Source organism: Recurvomyces mirabilis (assembly GCF_035927965.1).
Source record: "Recurvomyces mirabilis strain CCFEE 5264 chromosome Unknown scaffold_42, whole genome shotgun sequence".
Lineage (NCBI taxonomy): Eukaryota > Fungi > Ascomycota > Dothideomycetes > Mycosphaerellales > Teratosphaeriaceae > Recurvomyces > Recurvomyces mirabilis.
The window spans coordinates 103,953-125,300 of NW_027041976.1; the positions used below are offsets into that span (position 1 = coordinate 103,953).

Consider the following 21,348-nt stretch of genomic DNA (forward strand, 5'->3'; position numbering starts at 1 on the left):
TTATAGAATAAATCGGAATATTATAAGCTAAGGCTATATGCTTTACTATCTTTAATAATACTAAAACCTAGGAGGAGTAATACTAGCTCTAGTATGAGACTACAAATCTTATAGTTAGATTTACCGGAAATATTGTACTAAAGAGTAGGATATAGTAGCTTGTTTCCTATTAAAGTCGGGGTATTAGTATTTACTCCGTACTAAAGAGAAAGTTATATAGCTAGTAGAAGACGTTAATAGTAGGCTATATATAATAGTATATAGCCTATAGCGCTAGCAATATAGCTATTAGGATTGCTTATAATCCTAAATAGAAAAATAGTAATCTTCTTATAGCCCTCTAGATAAAGGAGAGCGGCTTTCTAGATATCTAAGCAATATAAGTATATTGCTCCGCTTTATATATAGTATAGTATAGTCCTACTATAAGGATTTAGGACTCTCTCTATATAGTATCGTCTCTATACTTATAATCTACGCTTAGCTACTTTAAGACTAGTAACTAGATCTATACTACTACTCGTACGGCTAAGCTATTACTAGTTGTTATACGGCTGTTCCGTATATATACGCTGCTCTCTCTATAGCTAGGGCTATAGAGAGAGAGCACCTATTATACGCCTACGGTATAAGAGGTTAGAGCTCGTTAGACGAGTAAGTTCTAAGCGATAGGTCGGGTAAGTAACTACTCTAAGGTTTAACCTTTTGGCGGGTTAGTAACTTAGGTTGAACACGAACTACCTATATAAGAAACGTCTATTATATATATATAGGAGATTCGTATATTAACTAAGTACTCGTCTGGCCGACCGGTATGTTGGTTAGTTGGTTAGTTACGTATCTAACCAAAGTCTAAGACCTTTAGTCGGTTACGTGTTCTCTAGGCGCGGCTTCCGCGCGCTCTTTCTTTAAGGCTAAAATAACTAGTCCTTGTTTCTCTATTCCTATATCCTATATTATATGTTCGTAACAGCTATTTAGGTATATAAAGAAGCGCTACTTAGAGCGCGCCGACAGTACTCTAATTAGCGTTCTTTAGTTATATTTAATACGCGTCCTCTACCTTTAGCTTAATAAGTACTTAAGGTAGTCGCCTTTCTTACGCTAGTAATACAATAAATATTCCTTTCTCGAATAGCTAGTTATAATGAGTGTTTACGAGTACGTTATAGGAACTATATATATATAGTCGCTAACCTAGAGCTACCGATTATAGAATATATAAGCTAATAGTTATACAATTATTATATATAGGGGCTAAGAGCCCTCTTTTAGAAAACACGCGTATACGCCTACGACTTTAATAAATAGCAGCGAACTTATCTCCTAGTTGTACTCCGTATAGCTAGCGTACCACTCTAGGCCATACTCTATCCCTTATACCCGCGGTTGGCTTATCTAGCAGTAATATAAAGAGACCGATTAGCGAAGACTTTGCCCCTTATAGTACAAAGATGCAACATTGCTCCGAAATTCGGCGATCTTACGGAAATGTCGTTTTCCCGGATATTCTTAGGAGATCTAGGGCAAGACATAGGGGGCGCAAACGAAAGATTATAAGCAGCGAGTCTCGTCTTGATTCTAAACTCCTGGATCGGTGCCCAAAGCATTCGGTCCGCTAAGACTTGGATTGGAGCTATCGAGCAGACCGAAAGATAAGAAGTTATTGTCGCTGATGGTGTTTGCCCAAGGTCTCGCATTCGTGGCGCGAGTGCCTCCGCAGCCGCCAACGTTTGCGTTTGCGATTCAGTTGTTGAATCCGAGTTGAGCTTGCAACAGAGACACCGCCGTCACTTTCACGCCTTCTGCTTCGCGGCTTTGTAGAGGTTCGTTGGTCATGTGCAGCTTTTCTAGGTGCCGCAAAAGCAAATGGGAGAATTGATCCCCAGGGTAATGCTTTCTGCGTGGTCTTAGCGCCCTTTTATTATTAGAAGAATGCAGCGATCGGGAGAGCTTAGGGCCTTTCCTCAGCAGGCAACATGTTACAGGTGGCGGAGATTGAACTTCGATCGCAGCGTCCAACGGCATGCATCCACCAATCTGACTCGAGATGATCATCGCGGCAGCTTGATCCGGGAGCGTGGCGCGATACGTACCGTCCAGAAATGGACCAGGATGGCCGCGTTGGGGCTGCATCTTTCCCTGTTGAGAGTGCCATGCTTCCTCTATCGTGATCCTTGTCTGCATTGTGTCAAGTTTCAACCCTTTCTAAACTTCGGCACCTCGCTAGGAGGTAGACCACCGCATTTGGGCTAGCCCCCATGTCTCAATTGAGCCGCTTCCGTTGGGAGTTTGCGAACAACTTTGAGTGAAATCCTCTTCACACGGTAGGAGGAGCAGCCTGATTGTCACGTCACAGCCCATCTGCCGGCGAAATTGTGATGTCTCGGTCCGTCAGCAAGCCGACGAATCGACGTTGATGGTAAGAATAGATCCGCTGCGTTGCGCAGACTTCCCTCTTTCCTAGTCACCACTCGTTGGCCTTGTACAGTCGTATCTTTGCAAACCTTTTCGACGGTCGTTTACTGCTATGTACATGTTTCTGGTTCGACGTTCCTTTGAAGCCTCTGCAGGCCTTTGGCCGTTCGTTGCTCGTTGACTTATTTGGTCGTTCGCTATGATACCCGTCAAGAACGCAGGCGCCGGGTTTGCGCTGCTCGCGACTTGCGTTCTACTGTCCGAAGCCTACAGATACGACCCGCGTTACGTGCAGCATAATCTCAACCAGAACAAGACTGCCGTCAACCCTCTCGATTATTCGGGAGAATGGACGGGGCACCAGTATACACCGTCCCCGGACAACTGGAGATTTCCGTTCTACACCATCTTCCTCGACAGATTTGTGAATGGCGACCCTACCAATGATAACATCAACCACACTGCCTTCGAACATGACCACAACTCTAATCAAATGCGCCACGGCGGTGACCTACAAGGTCTCGTCGACACCCTCGACTACATCCACGGAATGGGGGTTAGGGTACGTATTAGCCGAAGTCTTTCACTCATATTCAACTAACAACACTTACAGGGCCTATACATCGCCGGCTCACCTTTTATCAACCAGCCTTGGGGCTACGATCAGTACTCTCCTCTCGACCTGTCGATTCTTGAGCCACATTTTGGCACGCTCGACGTCTGGCGGTCCGCGATCGACGAGATTCACACTCGCAACATGTATGTGATACTGGACAGCACATTCGCTACAATGGGCGACCTGATCGGCTTTGAAGGCTACCTGAACTCGAGCTCGCCGTTTACCCTGAAAGAGCATCAAGTGCAATGGAAGACTGATCGGCACTACTGGGACTTCGAGTTTGGCAACTCCTACAACAAGACCTGTGACTATCCGCCCTTCTGGAGCGATAATGGTTTCCCTGTCGATAAACCAGTGACGGACCAGATGGTCGGCTGCTACGACTCTGAGTTCGACCAATACGGAGACACCGAGGCATTTGGTGTCTTCCCTGACTGGCGACGTGAGCTGTCTAAATTCGGTTCGGCGCAAGACCGGTTGCGAGAATGGCATCCTCCCGTCCGGGTTAAGCTCGAGAATTTCTATTGTCTGCTCATCTCGCAGCTGGATGTCGATGGCTTCCGTTACGACAAGGCAACTCAGAGCACTGTTGACGCCATGGGCTTCATGAACGATGTCATGAGAACATGCGCTAAAAGATACGGCAAGGAGAATTTCTTCTTGCCCGGTGAAATCACTGGTGGCAACGATTTCGGCGCCATCTTCCTTGGAAGAGGGCGGCAACCTGATCAACGGCCTGACAATGTCACTCAAGCCGTCAACTTGACTAGCTCGGATAATGAATACTTCCTCCGAGAACGAAAGTATGGTGCGCTTGACAGTGCTGCATTCCATTACACTGTCTATCGAGCATTGACTCGCTTTCTGGGTATGGACGGCAACCTCCAGGCAGCTTTCGATGCGCCAAACAATTGGGTTGAGCAGTGGAACACTTATTTGCTCACCAACGACTTCCTCAATACCAACACCGGTGCCTTCGATCCGCGACACATGTACGGCGTTACAAATCAGGATGTTTTTAGGTGGCCTGCGATCACTCACGGCGTCGAGCGTCAGCTCCTCGGCCATTTCATTACCAGCCTGCTCTTGCCCGGGATTCCACTACTGCTATGGGGTGAAGAGCAAGCCTTCTATGTCCTCGACAATACAGCCAGCAACTATATCTACGGTCGCCAGGCGATGTCTTCTGCTACCGCCTGGCAGACTCACGGATGCTACCACCTGACCTCGACCAATTATTACAAGATGCCTCTGGAATCGGCGAAATATGGGTGCTCGGACAACACTGTCAGCTATGACCACCGGGATCCTTCGGCGCCGGTGCGCAACATCATTCGCCACATGATGGAACTCCGCGAGGCATTTCCCGTTCTGACGGATGGATTCTTTCTGCAACAGCTCTCAAACCTGACTGATGATGTCTACTACCCTGGCTCCAGCGACGTTCCAACTGAGACTGGTATGTGGTCAATTTTGCGATCTGGACTCCCTAATCAGCAGGATCTCACCGGCCATGGTGCGGGTGATGGCACTGCAGACGGCGGCGCCATGATTTGGCTCGTCTACTCCAACTTGAACAGAACCCGGACTTGGCAGTTCGACTGCATGAACAACGATACGCAATTCCAAACCACCGCCCTGATTTCGCCATATGCGTCCGGGATTACTGTCAGAAATCTGTTCTACCCTTTCGACGAACACACTCTGGAAGACAGTACCCGGAGTCTTGGTCTCGACGGCTCGACTGAGCCAAATGGATGCCTGAGCTCCCTTGAGATGGCTGCGTACGATTTCAGGGCGTACGTGCCAATCAACGATTGGGTTGCGCCTACGCCTATGATCACAAAGTTCTCACCTGGTCACGATGCCAGGATGTTGTCGAAAGTGGATCCAAGTGGCACAGAAGGCGTGGATGTTGAGCTTCAATTTTCCGTTGCAATGGATTGCGACAGCGTCACCAACAGCCTCTCATTCAACTCTACGACAGACAGTGGCAGCCACCCAAGCGTCGATCAGAATAGCATTAAATGCGGGACCCTGGGAACAGTCGCAAATTCGACTTTGGTTGGCACAATTCCGTCGAAATGGTCGTGGCAGGCCAGACTGACCGATGTTGCCAATGGCATCCACAGCCTGACATTCCGCAATGCCAGTGCTGCCAACGGCGCAGGCTCCACTAACACAATAGATCGCTTCCTATTCAGGGTCGGCCAGTCGGACAACCCGATGGTCTTTCCTCGAACCGCGAACTACTCTACGACTCTGCTGAGCAAGAGCGAAAGCGGCAGCCTCCAGCTGCACCAATCTGCTGCTGGTGCAGACCTCTTCAGGTATTCGACCAACTTCGGATCTTCTTACTCTGACTGGATGCCCTACCAAGGAGGAGTGCGCGAGATCGAAAAACAACCCTGGTCGGGCACAAGCTTACAGGCTTGGTCTGGCGAGCATGTTCGAGTCCAGTATTTCAGTCGCCTCGGTGGCACGAGTGACCATGTCCAGGAAGCGGATATGGACAGCAAGAAGCGGCGCTTCCCTCACATGTTCTTGAACGGTCCGTACAACCAGTACGGGTACGACGCCGGTCTGAACAACAAGATTACATTGACCGACGACTATACGTGGACGCATCACTGGATGTTGGAGTGGAGCAAGAATGGCTCTGGCTCAGTTGCTCAGATCAACGTCTGGGGTATAGACCCAGACGGCCAACGTACGTATTGCTCCATTCTCATTCCTTGCCTTAAGATGCCCTATCAAGAGACTTGCTAACTTTCCTTTTTAGCCGACCTCAGCCTTGTCATGGGAGATGCCGACGGGGACTCTATTCTCGATCGGCTCCCGCCATCTTCGCTCGCAGCTGTCGTCCTGAACGTCACGAGCGCTCCTCCGAAACCCTACCTTTCATGGAAATTCGTGATCAACGACGGCGATTTGCGCTTCAAGCTCGTGCCCGCAGGCTCGATGTGGACACAGCTCATTCTGTACATCCTCCTCTGGTTCCTCCCCTTGATCACCGCATCATTTTCTTGTTGGGCCTTCATGCGAAGCTTCTACAAAGTCAAATTCAACCAGGTCGGCATCGCTCCCAAAGTCGGATTGATCCCGACTTCAATCAAGAGGCACTTTCAACGAACCTCAGCCGAAGATGGCTCCGACGAGAAAGCGGGATTCCTTTCTCTCCTGAAGCACAAATCAGGCAATTTTCTGCAAAAGAGCGATGTCCTGAACACTCCACGGCGTCGGCAGACGGTCCTCATTGCCACCATGGAGTACGACATTGAAGACTGGGCCATCAGGATCAAGATTGGTGGTTTGGGCGTCATGGCACAGCTGATGGGCAAGAACCTGGGCCACCAGGACCTTATTTGGGTAGTGCCCTGCGTCGATGGCGTCGAATACCCGGAGGATGAGAAGGCAGACCCAATGGCTGCGACCATCCTGGGGGTGACGTACGAAGTCAACGTTCAGTACCATAAACTGCGCAACATCACCTACATCCTCCTCGACGCCCCTATCTTCAGGCAGCAAACCAAATCAGAACCGTATCCGGCACGGATGGACGACTTGACGAGTGCCATCTACTACTCGGCTTGGAATCAGTGCATCGCCCAAGCCATCAAGCGCTTTCCCATCGACTTGTACCACATCAACGACTATCACGGCACGGTAGCACCGCTTTATCTGCTTCCAAGCTCGATTCCCATTTGCTTGTCTCTCCATAATGCCGAGTTTCAGGGCTTGTGGCCGATGCGAAACAAGAAAGAACGAGAAGAAGTCTCTTCGGTCTTCAACCTACCCCCAGACGTGGTAGAAGAGTATGTGCAGTTCGGGGAGATCTTCAACCTGCTTCATGCCGGTGCTTCATATCTGAGAATCCACCAACAAGGGTTCGGTGCTGTCGGCGTCTCGAAGAAATATGGCAAGCGATCATACGCCAGGTATCCAATCTTCTGGGGCCTCAAAAAGATACAAGCATTGCCAAATCCTGATCCGTCGGACACAGGCGAGTGGGATAAGCAGCTACCACGAGAAGAAGACATCTACGTCGACGACGCTTTCGAGGTAGAGCGTCTGGAGCTCCGAACTCAAGCTCAAGAATGGGCTGGTCTTGAAAAGAATGCCAAGGCTGAGCTCTTCGTCTTCGTTGGGCGTTGGTCCATGCAGAAAGGTATCGATCTGATCGCTGACACATTCCCAGCGATTCTGGAATCAAACCCCAACGTCCAACTCATCACTGTCGGACCTGTCATCGATCTATACGGGAAGTTCGCTGCTCTGAAATTGGACCGGTTGATGAAGATGTACCCGACCCGAGTATGCTCAAAGCCCGTCTTTACTGCGCTACCGCCTTACATCTTCTCAGGCGCCGAATTTGCCCTTATTCCATCACGGGATGAGCCCTTCGGACTGGTGGCAGTAGAATTTGGAAGAAAGGGTGCTCTCGGTGTCGGCGCGCGAGTCGGTGGTCTTGGTCAGATGCCAGGCTGGTGGTACACCGTTGAGAGCACGACCACTGCTCATCTGCTGAAGCAGTTCAAAAAAGCGATCCGTGATGCAATGAGCTGTCCGACGGAGACCAAGGCGATGATGCGAGCCCGATCTGCCAAGCAGCGATTTCCAGTTGCACAGTGGGTGGAGGACCTTACAATTCTGCAGTCGACATCCAGGCGCATCCATGACAAGGTGTACTCCGAAAAAAGCCACTCTGCATCAGGCAGCGTCTCCATTTCTGCCCCGATTGTCAATTCTCCACCGGGCAACCGTACGGAACCGTCGAATGGTCTGGAGATCGTGATGCCTCAAATGTCTCATATGCCTGTGAGTATACCTACTGAACTTAATCCTCCAAACGTCGGATCAGGCGTTTCGGGACTGCATTCACGGGACCGCAGTCAATATCCCTCACACCGACAGCAGCCTGGCCTGACGAGGAAGGCGTCTCTTGGTTCTCGGCGCGGCCCTGGTCATGTCCGTACCGAAGATCTTAACGATGGCGGCGCAGAGCAGGGCCTGCGTGGAGGCCAAAATCTCCTGCCACCAATCGCTGACGGCGAGCTGCTCGGTGTCGGAACAGCCATATTTATGTTTTCCAGCCATGATGACAACGACGAAGACGACGGCGATGACGACAGCTCCGTATGCTCACAGGGGGACGTGGAGCACCACGTGACTAAGCCTTCAAAGCCTCGGCCGCGACTGAACAGGGGTCCGTCAACTTTTGGTGATGGTGACCTGCCATGGCCTCTGCAATCACCACAGCACGACACCCCTTCACTATCCTCCACGCCCTCGCAGCCCGGCACACCAGATGTATTAACTGGTTTATTCCCTCCGCCACGCATCTTTTCAGACGGGGTTCTGTCTCCCAACCGCTCCATGCTCTCTGTCAACTCGGTTGTCGGCGAAAGCACAGAATTCAATTTGCAGAAAGTTGATCCTTTCTTCACGGACAGCAACGGCGCTTTTTACCACGCGTTCGAGAAGAAGCTTCAGACACTTGACGGTAAGAACTCGGAGACCATCAACTGTATCGAGGAATACCTGGTCAAATCCGAGAAGGCGTGGTTCAATGCCTTCCGCAACGCTAAACTCGGCCGCCTCAGAACACAGCCGAATTCCGCTCGTTCTTCGTTCGCAGCCTACCCCGACTCCGCTCGACCAGGCACTGCCGACCACGCACCCAGGTTCCCCAATCCATTCGAGATGAACTCGTACAGGGATGACGACGCAAAGCCCCTCGCCGACGAGTTCCTCCTGGGGACGGATTACAAGCCTCCCACCGGCATCCGAAAATGGATGCAGATCCGCGTCGGAGACTGGCCTCTCTACGCCTTCTTCATCGCCTTGGGGCAGATAATGGCCGCGAACAGCTACCAGATCACACTGCTGACGGGCGTGGTGGGTGAGACAGCAAGCAGGCTCTACGTCGTCGCGTCCATCTACCTCATCACATCCATGTGCTGGTGGTACCTTTTCCGCCGATTCGCCTCTGTCGTTTCGCTCTCCCTCCCATTCTTTTTCTATGGCCTGGCCTTCCTCTTGATCGGCCTCGCCCACTACGGCTCCCCATCTGGTCGAGGATGGATCCAAAATGTTGCGACAGGCTTCTACGCCCTCGCTTCGTCCTCTGGCGCTCTGTTCTTCTCGCTCAACTTTGGCGACGAAGGTGGCGCCATGGTGAAAGCCTGGACATTCAGAGCCTGTGTAATACAAGGAACGCAACAAATCTACGTCGTGGCACTGTGGTCTTGGGGAAGCGTTCTTGGGAAGAAGACTTCGCGCGGCATCGTCACCGCCAACGACTCCGTGGCAGGGACATGGAAGATCACCGCGATCACGTTCCCCATTGCCATCGCTTTATGGGCTGTGGGAATAACGATGTGGCTTGGCCTGCCGACCTATTACCGGCAAGCCCCTGGAACGATGCCGACTTTCTACACCTCCGTTGTGCGAAGAAAAGTCGTTCTCTGGTTCTTCGTAACCGCGATCGTACAGAACTTCTTCCTAAGTGCGCCTTACGGGAGGAACTGGCTGTTCTTATTCAGCAGTGAAGCTGCGAAGCCGTGGCAGGTCCTCCTACTGGTCGTGCTCTTCTTCATCGGCGTATGGGCTGGCTTACTCGGAATATTTGCGCACCTCTCAAAGTCTCATTCCTGGATCCTGCCGCTCTTCGCAATAGGATTACTCGCGCCCAGATGGGCTCAGATCTGGTGGGGCACCAGCAATGTTGGCCTTTGGTTGCCTTGGGCCGGCGGTCCTGTGGTAGGTGCTCTCGCGTCGAGGGCGTTATGGTTGTGGCTCGGTGTGCTCGATGCAATCCAAGGTGTCGGACTGGGCATGATCATGTTGGGAACGCTGACTCGAATCCACGTGGCGTTCACAATTACTGCGGCTCAGGTCCTTGGCTCTATTGCTACAATGGTGGCGAGGGCGGCAGCTCCAAACAAACTCGGCCCAGGCCCTATCTCTCCCGATATCACTGGAGGAGTCGGCACCATCTGGCAGGCGTGGTTTTGGGTAGCATTGACAGCGAATCTGCTGCTCTGCGTTGGCTTTTACAAGTTCTATCGAAAGGAGCAGTTACAGAAGCCGTAGGGATTTAAGATGTTTTGAATAGTGTACATAGCGAATTGACTTCTCCCATCGCTTGTCTTCAGTTTTTGTTTCCTCTCCTGAACGCAAGGAACTGCTCGCTTATTCGGTAATATACTGGCCCAGTCACAACTGGATTTGAACTCCCAGTTGAGAAGTTTCCAGGCGGGCGATGATTCAAGTCTCAAGGTCTCTGCTGCCAGTACTTGGTGATAATTGCGTTGGTCGGCCCAGGTCACTCTGAATCCGGTGGCTCCTGACTGAAGTCTTGGATCTCTTCATGTTGAGGAGGCTCTGTGACGGGAATTGTAACTTTTGAGAGCACTTTCCTTGTGACGGCTGGCTGGACTGGCTGTGTGACAGCTGGTTTGGTTGGCTCCTGCACGGGTCTTCCAACTGGCCTCCTACTGGTGCAGCATTTGATATTACGTGGATGGGAATTCCAATGTCCATATCCCCTCCTTTCTTATGCTCGGTATGCACGGCCGGTGATTGGGGGAGCAAAGGAATGAAGTCGGAGAGCAGGAAGCTGAAGGCCACGGTGACTTACTCTATCTCCCACTGGCTCCCGAGCCCCGCCATACGAGCTCAGCTCACCTTCAGTGCCCTCTGAAACCTCGTAGTCTTCAACGCACGGGAGTTATCGGCGAACCGATTCTTTACCACCACGACGCCGGTTTGACCACCGTAGACTAATCTCACGTTCTCGCTGCTATAGACGACAGATGAGCGGATACTGTTCCCGAGTAGGGCGTAGCGCTCCTGGCGCGCGTTCGAGACAGACGCGCACCATGTGTGCGTTACCTAGACATTGCCTCTGCGCACTTTAGCACTGATCGGTGCGCTCCGCATTCAAACGGTGTGTACGCCGGGAGCTCTTTCGGGGATATAGCCCCTGAACATCGTGAAACATGCTGGTGGCTGGATGAAGAACTGGTCATGGTGCGTCTTGATGTAGTAGTGGCGTACATGGCGATGAATTGAGGCTTTAGAGCTTCTGGATACAGCGGCGCAAGGTCGACGCCTGTTGCCCGTGTTGAGGTAACGTTATGTAAGAATTTCCAGTGCCATGCGCTGGAATATACTTACGAGCCGCTATGATCAAGGATTTCTCGCTTGCTGCTGGACGAAAAGTGGGTACTGACAGGCTTCAACCCTGGCTGACAGGATGTGCAACCCATGTGAAGGAATTAAATCACTTTCCAGGCTAGCAAACCGTACGGATCCATCACCTTCCATATTCATATTGTCTAACTTTCTAGCCATTTGATTGACTTTTGAGGAGGTTGAGAACGAACTCAGCTATCCAGCATCCTGCAGGCGATGCTCTTTTTGCGCTCTTGCACGTGACCTCCTTCCACACAGCAGACGGTCAGTCAAACAGTGGCATCATTCTGAAGAGCTATCAGTAAGTCAAACAACAGCTGCTACACCAATCTTTTGGTCTGTTTGACTGTTGAGACGATGTTACGTCGTCGATGGGAAGGTCCTAGGATAGGCCGCCAGGATCGTCGAGATTACCAGATTCCGTGGAACGAGGAGGGTCAATCCGCTCGTCGCCTACCTTCTCCTGCACCACCCAAACTCGGCTGCAATCAGATCTCGACTGAACGAGTATGACCGCTTGTTTATGTCTCTCTTAGGACTCCACCATTAAACAATGTAGAGGTCTTGCATACAGACGGGATGAAAAGTTCGGCATCATCAAGGAGTCTGTGAAGGGTAGGATCATGATTGATCCCAAAGTCTTGCGGTGTACGACCTCCAATTACCGCAAGCCGTAGACCCATGATACTTTTCTTTGGTGAACGATCCGCACTGACCGAGGAAAAAGGAGCGATCAAATGAGCGGATCGGAATTCGACGAGCTCATACCCGGGGTCGTTCGTTCCCAGCCTGTCGTCCGTCGGCATGGTGTGCTAAGGAAGTCTGGATAGTTACAGAAGCTTGCCACCTACTGAGCGTGTGCGATGCGTAGGACTCGTACTCGGGATAGGCCACGCCAGCTCTGCAACTTCATCTAGTGTACACGCATCACCAACGGGCCCCTACCATATAAAAGACACCCAGTGCATGTTAGTGAACTTGCTGCTGCAGCGGAGTTGGCACCCGTCTCGACTTGCTGTATACGAGTGGGATGAGGTACACTACCTGCCCGATACTCGATTTTCTCGGCCACCGGCAGCAGGGTAGTGTCAGAAGTTCATCGGTTTGCTGTCAGTCATCCATGCTCCATGCTCCACCGGCGAATCGAGGTCAGTTCGTGTGTTTCTTGTCAATAGTTCGTTGTGGCATTAATAGGAGACATGCTATCGCCAGAAGAAGTGGCCATCATCAACGCTGTAATTGCCTATTCTCCAATCAAGCAGAGTGAAGGTCATTGGTAAGGTTGTTTCCTCTTGTCGTCGCGACGGGTTCGGCACTCCGATGTCCCCGAGCTCCCCCCGTCATCACTCTACAGCACTATTCGGTCAAAATCTTACGCTTTCAGCGACTCCTCGAGCGCGGAAATATCTACAGCTCGGCACCTACCTTCGACGACGTAGTAGCCTACTGCGTCCAGAAGTGCGGAACCGTCAAGCATGGTATTGTGATCGTTGTCAAGCATAAGTAAGAGCTCGAACGTTTCTCCTTCGCTTCATCTGGCAGCTGTCCAACCTTCTCCACTTGCTTGACATTGATACCAACGACAACATGCAATTCCACCTTAACGGTTTTAAGAGCTCCGGCGATCCTTTACAGGCTCTTTACGAAAGCGACCAAGAACCAGACTTTCAATCATTACTTCCGGAGCAAGTCGACGTCCTCATCGTCGGTGCTGGCCCAGCAGGGCAACTGCTTGGTACCCAGCTATCACGCTTTCCTAATATCACGACCCGCATCATCGAGACGAAACCTGGTCGCCTTGTACAGGGACAGGCAGACGGTCTACAGTGCCGTACGATCGAGATCTTCGAAGCATTCGGATTCAGCGAAAGGGTGTAATGGATGCGCTGGTTGTGACGGACTTCCCCGACGTTAGGCTGAAGACTGCCATATACTCGGCAGACGAAGGCAGCATTCTAATCATTCCACGCGAAGGCGGTTATCTAGCACGATTTTACATCGAATTGGATAAGCTGAAGCAGGACGAGCGGATAGCAAGTAAGAACGTCACAGCAGAGGTGCTGATCGATCGAGCACAGCGTGTTTTCAAGCCATTCAAATTTGAGGTACGGCATATTGCATACTGGTCTGTCTATGAGGTCGGCCAGCGCCTCACAGATCATTTCGACGACGTGCCCGAAGCAGAACGAGAACAGCGAAATGCTCGCGTCTTCATTGCTGGAGACGCTTGCCATACTCATTCTGCAAAAGCAGGCCAAGGCATGAATGTTTCAATGAACGATGCATACAACCTAGGCTGGAAGCTCGCAGCAGTCCTACATGGCTTGGCAGATCCCAAGCTACTCTTCACCTACACAGACGAGCGACAAGGCATCGCCAAGCTCCTCATCGAGTTCGATGGCAAGATTAGCAAACTATTTGCTGCTAAACCGAAGAATAAGGCTGGGAAAGACGACAAAGATGCCGTTGATCCGGCTGTGTTCCAGGAATATTTCCAGCGACAAGGACGCTTCATGGCCGGAGTCGAGACGAGGTACTCACCTGGTCTTTTGACCTCAGGCGACACGGGTCAACAAGACCTGGCCACTGGCTTTGAGATCGGCACCCGCTTCCACTCATGTCAAGTTCTTCGACTAGCGGATGCAAAGCCAATCCAGCTTGGTCATGTAATGGATGCCGATGGTCGATGGCGAATCGTGCTTTTCGGGGACAAGTCTGAGCCTAATTCTTCAGCATCGGCACTTGCCAAGACGTGTGACTTCTTGTACAAGAAGCTCTTGCCCAGATACACACCAGCAGAAGCAGATATTGACAGTGTCATCGACATAGGAGGAATTTTGCAGCAGAGTCGAACATCGATCTCGATCTCGGACCTGCCGCAGATTTTGCTGCCGCATAAGGGTGTTCTCGGTATCCAAGATTACGAGAAAGTGTTTACTGATGAAGAGAGTTATAGCTTTGGATTTAGCAAGATCTACGAGAGTAGGGGTGTCAGCAAGGAGAAGGGCTGTCTGTTGGTCGTAAGGCCAGACCAGTATATCTCAGCGGTGCTGCCACTTGGTGAGGAAGCGCATGCGCCGCTGGAGAACTTCTTCGGTGGCTCTATGAAAGATCAACGAAGCAGCAACGGAACCAATGGTCATACATGAGGGTGATACGTGATGTGTTTCGTGGATGATTCTTCTGGTGTATTACTGTTAGTTCAGCATTAATCTCGTCTCGTTCGAAGTAGTCCCGAGCATCTGTCCTTCCATAGCACCGCATACATATGCAGGTCCTCTTATACTGTACGCTCCGCTACCGTGTCTCCTGATCACTAAAGGAGCATTGACACCACGGCATATGAGGACCTCGTCTTCAAGCTGTGTCGCCTTTGGTGCACTGCATACGATGCCTCCAGCTAGCACGAGCAGTCTTGCGCACCAAGCAGAGCGGAACATTAAATCTGCCAGCTCGATGCCTACCAGGGTGAGTCGATCCTCTGGTTGTCCCAGACCCGGAGGCAAAATTCTCGGCAGCCAGACGTCTTGACTTATAAGCCTGGCCACTATGGTAGTGGCAAGGTCTGTAAAGACTTGAGTGTTACGCAGTCTCTGGGACACCTCACGTAGCAGCATCCCAGCTACGTCCAAACGACAGAGATTGGAGCAGTCATCTGGGCCAGACTTGCCAAGCAAGTGAGTCAGAGATTGCGTCCACTCCAGCCACCAGCACCAGAAGTTTGCTAGTGGCACCTTAGACTCTTCTACTAGTGTCTGCGTTCTGGCATCGTCAATGTGTGCTTGTGAATTGCGGTGAAGCTGTACGAGTCTGGCGCTGAGTACGCGCCTGTCGTCGGCAGATAGCGCAATTTTGCCGCTACTGCGTAGTTGTCCGCTACCAACTATTCTCGGGCTCAACCCAGCAGAAGTCGCTAAAGTGGAGAATTGGTTGCCGAGAGACGTGACCCGCCCTATAGCGTCACCTTTGATCATTAAGCCTAAGCCAAATACTAAGCCTTGCGCTACCACGAACGATAGCTGTTGTAGCGTATCCTTAGCGGCTCGGAATCTGGTGAACAAGGGACAGATTCCCGGTAGACCAATCGTGAGCCCAAGATGGCAACTTGTCCGATACAAGTCCCTTAGAAGTGCTGTACGACTTGAATTTGACAAGAAGGTCAGTGAAACCTTGCTCGAGGAGGAAGCGAGCCGTCCAGACATAGACTTGCTCGATGCTCGCGCTGTACTCAACCATGATACCTTGCTGACTGTTGGTCAGACCCAGTGGCGCGTACACCAGGTCTGGAGGATCTGTAGCATTATGCGTGAAGGAGCGCTCAAGGTGTAAAAACTTGAGCACGTCCACAAGTGGCAAGCCGTTGATGCATTTCGTCCGAGCAGTCATGCACTTCATGAGCCTTTCGTCGAAGGTATCGGTACGTAGGAGTTGCTGTCCCTTGTTCAAAGCCCACACGGCTCGTGCAAGACTTAGGTTAAGCAGCACCTGTCTATGTAGGGCCTGTAGGGAACCATAATGGAAAGTCAGAGAGCAAGCTCTCCCTGTTTCTTGGAGAATCCAGATTCGTTGGAAGTACTCGAGCTACGAGAGCGCATATAGAGAGTCTAAGGCAGGGTGTAGCAGACCATTGTTCCTCACAGCGGTATGCAGTTCGGATTTCCTGCTGGTCAGAGCTTTCGGAACGAGTCTGGGCAAGCACGAAACAAGTCTGTAATAAATCGTTCTCCACCGCAAGTCTCTTGCAATCCTGCGTCTCCTGTGCCTGGCGCCAGATCTGGTCTGTGTATAAAGCATTGGAGATATTATTGACGCTATCACGTCCGTGCGTTGGACGCGGCCCAAGCCATGCATGGACAGATGTTGCAAGCGGATATATCCCAGTCAAGAGGAGAACTTGCCAAGACCTCTCTGTTCTATCATCTTGTATGATGCAGAGAGCATCAGCCCATATCGTGACAATTTCGTGTGTGTTCCTTATGTCTCAGAGCCGCTGCCAGACTGTTACCTATGTCTTTGCATGTTGGAGATGGCTTCCGGTCACGCGAAAAGATGCCGCGCATGTCCTTCATATAAGGGGTCTTCAGATCAGATCTTTGAAGCGTTTGGTCCCCCCAGACATATGACAAGGCGCGAAATCTCGCACCATAAAGCGGAGCATGTATGATTTTGCAGCTCAGAGCAGCGTGATGGCTGGTGGCAGGTTGTAACTCGAGAAGTCTGATCTCTGGCACCTCCCGCCGTAGTGGTCGGTAGACGAAGCCAAGAACGGTTTGCTGCCATGGGTGGACCCGGGGATGACATTGACATTGCCAGCCTAGAATACCCACGAAAGAGTGATCTGTGTGTACACATCAGGGTTTAATAATCAACGCACAATGGCCCTGCCATTTCCTCGATATCCACACTTGGGAGCGGGAGCAGTCTCGGATGCCTTTGACACGCCCATGACAAGTCTCTGTTGCCATAGTGACGCATCATGCTACCTCGACGGATTGATGCAGCATTTCGCAAGGTGCTTGACTAGCTCATCTGCACTATGCTTCTCACTTCTTTAATTAAGACTGTCCCAGATCGACCTTGCTGGCTCTCCATCCAGCAATGGAATCCACAGAAATGACTTCAATATGTCTTGCACCTCTGTCCATGATCTCCGTTGGCTGCGGGCGTGGTAACGCAGCGTAGCACCCAACCATTCTTCTTTCTGCACATCAAAGATCGAGACGGCTCCTACCATCAGCATCCACAGCATGAAACGAGCAGATGCAACACCATCCTCCTGCAACGCCAAGGTGCTTTCTCTCAAGGCGTTCTGCAAATGGCGACACGGCAACTTGATGTCGCGCCACTGAAGAAAGCCATGGTAACAATAAGCCAACAGAATAAGCCGCACACCCTCATTGAACGAGCCCGGAGAATAGCGCATGCAGAGCAGGCGATACATTACCGAAGTCATCGTCTCGTTGATTACCTTTGCTGAAACGAGCCGTTCGGTTTGTGAACCCAGATTGACTAGCAAGCCGAATCTCCTCATGATTGACCAAGCTCCAACTAGGCCTGCGTCTATCACTTCGGTTACCTCCAGAGTGTCTCTAGTTTGCGCTGTGCCATTAAACTCCGGCAAAAGACAGACCGGGTAGGCGGGTATTGGTTCAAGAGGTTGGCGGAAGAAGACAGGTTTCGAGGTACCGAACACCGCAAGACCAAGGTCGCACCTGTTAAAGGTCAGTCATTGCGACTACTATGTGGATACATCTAGCATGTACCTTAGCATTTCAAACAAGAGAGGATTATTTCTGAATGCATCTAGTCCGCCTCTGAGATCCACCATCTTCCGGACTCCAATCATGTGCTGCCTCTCTGCTTGACGATCACCAGCAAAGTGTGCAGAGGCTGCTAGCTTTAGGACCACGCCAATACTTGCATCGGTGGTCTTCAGCTCCTCGTCGCCGCCCGCGAGTCTCTCATTAAGCAGGCTGAGACCTTTTTGGAAGTGGACCATGGCCGCGGGGTTAGCCTGCTCTCGTTGGTGAAGACACACGTCGATGAAGCATTCAATGGAAAATGCAGTAATATGAAGGGCAGCAGCGTCTGTCATACATAGATGAAGCCATCCATGATTGTCCACTTGGTTACCTGCCGCCGTCATGAGCGGATACACAATCTTCTGCGCTATAGGTGAAACTGCACACGGTGTGACCATTAGCTGCTGCCAACACGAGGTAGCTCTGCTCCGCACCTTTGATAATATCTGACAGGATGGATAGGTCTAGGTCTCCTGGAGACGCCAAGAACGAGAGGTCCGCGCCAATACGCCTCATCGGCGGCACGTATACGCGCATGACGTCCTCAAAGCTGACCGACGTCTTCTGCATGCTACCAGCAGCCATATCGTAGCCGTGTCCTAGAATGTTTCTTCTAGGCCGAACCCGGCTTTGCTTTCGTCCTCGCATAGCATAGCTGCGAATGAACTTCCTCGTGGCTGCATCGACCCTGGCGTTATTGGACAACACAATAAAAGGTGTGAAAGCTGGCTCCAAAGGAATTACGGCGGCATGTTCTGGCGCTGCCATCCTGTAAGAGCCCATCCTATATCTTCGCCTTGCTTTCGGCGATATGATGTCCATGTAAGGAGAGCAGTTGAACGCTCGGCGAGAGCTAATGCATGTCTTGGCGCTAAGCCCGAAACAGGTTACAAAAATAGCCTTGGCAACGATCACAGAGAACTTGGGGTCAACTGTCTCAAGAGATACATCCTGTTTTAGATTGATCTGGCATACTTCTCGCCAATTCACGCTTGGAATCCATGGTGATGATACAGCAATGGGGCTCTGAGTGGAGCATAGAACGGTCGAGTCCTCTGACTTCGTACTTGAAATTTGTGTATCGCGGAGGAGAGATGGATGAACTCTGTCCGATGTCCATGTCAATATATGATCTCTGTCACGACTTGTGATGTTGCTTTCTAGCTCTATCACAAATTACGAACACGTTAAAGAGGCACGCAGGACCAAGAGATCGAGTCATAATGTCGGGGGAGTCGAGCAGCCGTAACGAACAGGAGATGCAGGACGAACAAGAGGCAAGCGTCGTCAACTCACTGTCCAAAGCGCCGCGCAATGAAGGTAGCGAAGACAAGAATGCTGTGAGCAGTAATGTACCGCAAACAGCTCAGTCGAAGCTTTCGCGCACTGCATGCGTCTTGGTTTTGGCGCCAGTCATACTCACATACTTTCTCTGGTTTCTCGACCTGGCTGTACTTTCGACGGCAACTCCAGCCATCACGTCAGAGTTCAATTCACTTGTCGATGTTGTCTGGTACGTCTGGCAATTTCCACCCGCCATCTATCTTTGCTTGCTAACAACAGTCAACCTTCAGGTATGGCGGGGTGTATCAGCTCGGCAGTTCTACAGTCACGCCGCTGACAGGCAAACTCTTCCGTTCGTTTTCCATCAAGGCAAGCTTACCCAAGTCATTCGTGCCTCATGAAGCGGTAAGCACACTCTAATATCGCGATGCAGTGGACCTTCCTCATATTCTTATTTATCTTCGAAGTGGGCTCGGCTATATGCGGTGCAGCTCAATCGTCAACAATGTTTATTGTGGGGAGAACTATCGCTGGCATTGGCTGTTCTGGTATCTCGACGGGGGTCCTAACTATCATAGCCGCTATCCTGCCTGGTAAAGCCCAAGCGCAAGTACTTGGTGTTGCTCAGGGTCTCGGTCAGATCGGGCTTGCAACTGGTCCTCTTCTTGGAGGGGCGTTTACCGAATATGCATCTTGGCGTTGGTGTATGCTACCTTCAATGCCGAAGGCAGACAAACATAGGCTAATGCTTTACAGGCTTCTACATCAACCTTCCAGCCGGAGCCGTTGTCGGCGTCCTCCTCGTTATGTTGCGCATCCCGGAGCCAGAATTGAAGAAACCGGCACGAGAGGTGCTAGGGACGGCCATCAAGTCCCTAGATCTTCCAGGATTCGCCCTAATAAGCCCAGCGGTCATAATGCTCTTGTTGGGCTTGCAATTTGGCGGCAACGAATACCATTGGAATAGCTCCGTCGTCATTGGGCTCATAACCGGTGCAGCCGCAATGTTCGTCTGCTTCCTCTTCTGGGAGCGATGCCAGGGCGACGAGGCTATGATACCGTTCGCTCTGCTCACCAACAAGGTCATCTGGTCGGCCGCAGACAATATGGCGTTTGTGCTGGCTAGCATTCTTGTCGCGGACTTTTACCTCGCAATCTACTTTCAGGCGGTCAAAAACGACTCGCCTCTGATGAGCGGCGTACATCTACTGCCAACGTGTGTCGCTATCGTCCTTTTCACAATCATCTCAGGCGTAATGAGTAAGTAGCTCGATCTTGTTGCCTGAAGTTCATGTTAATAGATAGGCTGATAACTCTTTCTTCACATAGTTGGTAAGCTTGGCTACTACCTACCGTGGACAGTGTCGGGAAGCGCGATCTCAGCTATCGGGTACGGACTCTTGTCGCTTCTAAGCTCAACGACACCAGCTGCCAAGTGGATTGGCTATCAAGTGTTCTACGGAGTTGGTAGTGGCTGCACGACCGTAGCAGTGAGTTCAACTCGAGGCACATTTCAACGCGACACCCTGGATGCTGATTATTTCAATCGTGTTAGGGTTATATCGCCGTTCAAAATCTCGTTCCCGCAGCGCAAATACCAACTGCCATGGCGATTGTCATCTTCTGCCAAGGCATTGGCGGTGCCGCGTTCCTCATTGTCGCAAATACCGTATTCAGTAACAGCTTACGGCGCCTGCTCAGGCTACAGATTTCAAAGATTGGAATTGCTCCAGACGCCGTGGTCAATGCTGGAGCTAGAGGCCTCCGTCAGCTGACAACAGCGCGGAAAAGCAGCGCCTTGCACTTGTGCACCCCGGCAGGGTTGCTGTGCAAGGGGACGGCTATTACGTGACAGCCACATTCCGTTTCCGGCGAATTGCGATATTGTGTTGTCTGCAATGTTTTGATTAAAGACACACTCGCATATGAAACTCTGCCAAGGTGCAGATGTCCTTCAGTCTCAAGAAGACTCGATCAAATGAGCGAGTCCAAGCCATTCGTGATTTGGGCTCGTACCTTCGTAAGTTCACAACGGCATGATGGTGGCAAATCATTAGCGTTTGCCGCATGTAGGAACCCGGAGAGCCTGTACGCCACGCTGCGATCGACTCCTCGCAAACTCCGCAACCACGTCGAGGAGAAGTGGCGCCGACAATGTTGATATCTACCAGGTGAGGTCTCAAGAAGCGCTCCACGTTATAGAGATCCATAACATGGGGACGCTGTGGGGATACTTTCTTGATGCTTTTTACGAATTCAACCACTTCCTTTCGTCTGGTACTTTTCGCGCATCAGGGAGGAAGATTAATGTCCTGCTCATTTCTGCCGCCTCGCTTGGGGTCGATCACAGTGTATGGATCCCGTTTGGGCAACACCAGCAGGGTTTAGCCGCGGATCGGCAATTTGCAAGGGGTGGTTTTGATCGAGGCTCAAAAAAAGATTCAATGCGTGAACTGTAAGCGTAAGGTTATGTCTGGCCAGGGTCCCGGCTGACGTCCATGCTTGTGCTGCGTGCATGCTTACCCG

At 51.3% G+C, this 21,348-nt stretch overlaps 4 protein-coding genes across 4 annotated transcripts; 3 read left to right on the forward strand and 1 right to left on the reverse strand.

The window, feature by feature from the left end:
- Positions 1–2,617: 2,617 nt before the first annotated feature.
- ags1 (Cell wall alpha-1,3-glucan synthase ags1) lies at positions 2,618–10,132 on the forward strand (the record flags this gene model as incomplete). Its single annotated transcript, XM_064843111.1, has 3 exons — positions 2,618–2,980; positions 3,032–5,747; positions 5,820–10,132. 3 exons carry the CDS (start codon positions 2,618–2,620, stop codon positions 10,130–10,132), a joined length of 7,392 nt encoding a protein of 2,463 aa, XP_064689330.1.
- Positions 10,133–12,823: 2,691 nt separating this feature from the next.
- On the forward strand, positions 12,824–14,385 carry LTS14_010436 (uncharacterized protein; the record flags this gene model as incomplete). The annotated part of the gene is made up of 2 exons (XM_064843112.1): positions 12,824–12,971; positions 13,043–14,385. The coding sequence occupies 2 exons, from the start codon at positions 12,824–12,826 to the stop codon at positions 14,383–14,385; spliced, it is 1,491 nt and encodes a 496-aa protein (XP_064689331.1).
- A 2,402-nt stretch (positions 14,386–16,787) lies between these two features.
- Positions 16,788–18,306, reverse strand: LTS14_010437 (uncharacterized protein; the record flags this gene model as incomplete). The annotated part of the gene is made up of 3 exons (XM_064843113.1): positions 16,788–17,448; positions 17,500–17,917; positions 17,973–18,306. The coding sequence occupies 3 exons, from the start codon at positions 18,304–18,306 to the stop codon at positions 16,788–16,790; spliced, it is 1,413 nt and encodes a 470-aa protein (XP_064689332.1).
- A 455-nt stretch (positions 18,307–18,761) lies between these two features.
- LTS14_010438 (uncharacterized protein) lies at positions 18,762–20,674 on the forward strand (the record flags this gene model as incomplete). The annotated part of the gene is made up of 6 exons (XM_064843114.1): positions 18,762–19,051; positions 19,113–19,227; positions 19,256–19,526; positions 19,579–20,082; positions 20,185–20,312; positions 20,378–20,674. 6 exons carry the CDS (start codon positions 18,762–18,764, stop codon positions 20,672–20,674), a joined length of 1,605 nt encoding a protein of 534 aa, XP_064689333.1.
- Positions 20,675–21,348: the final 674 nt, after the last annotated feature.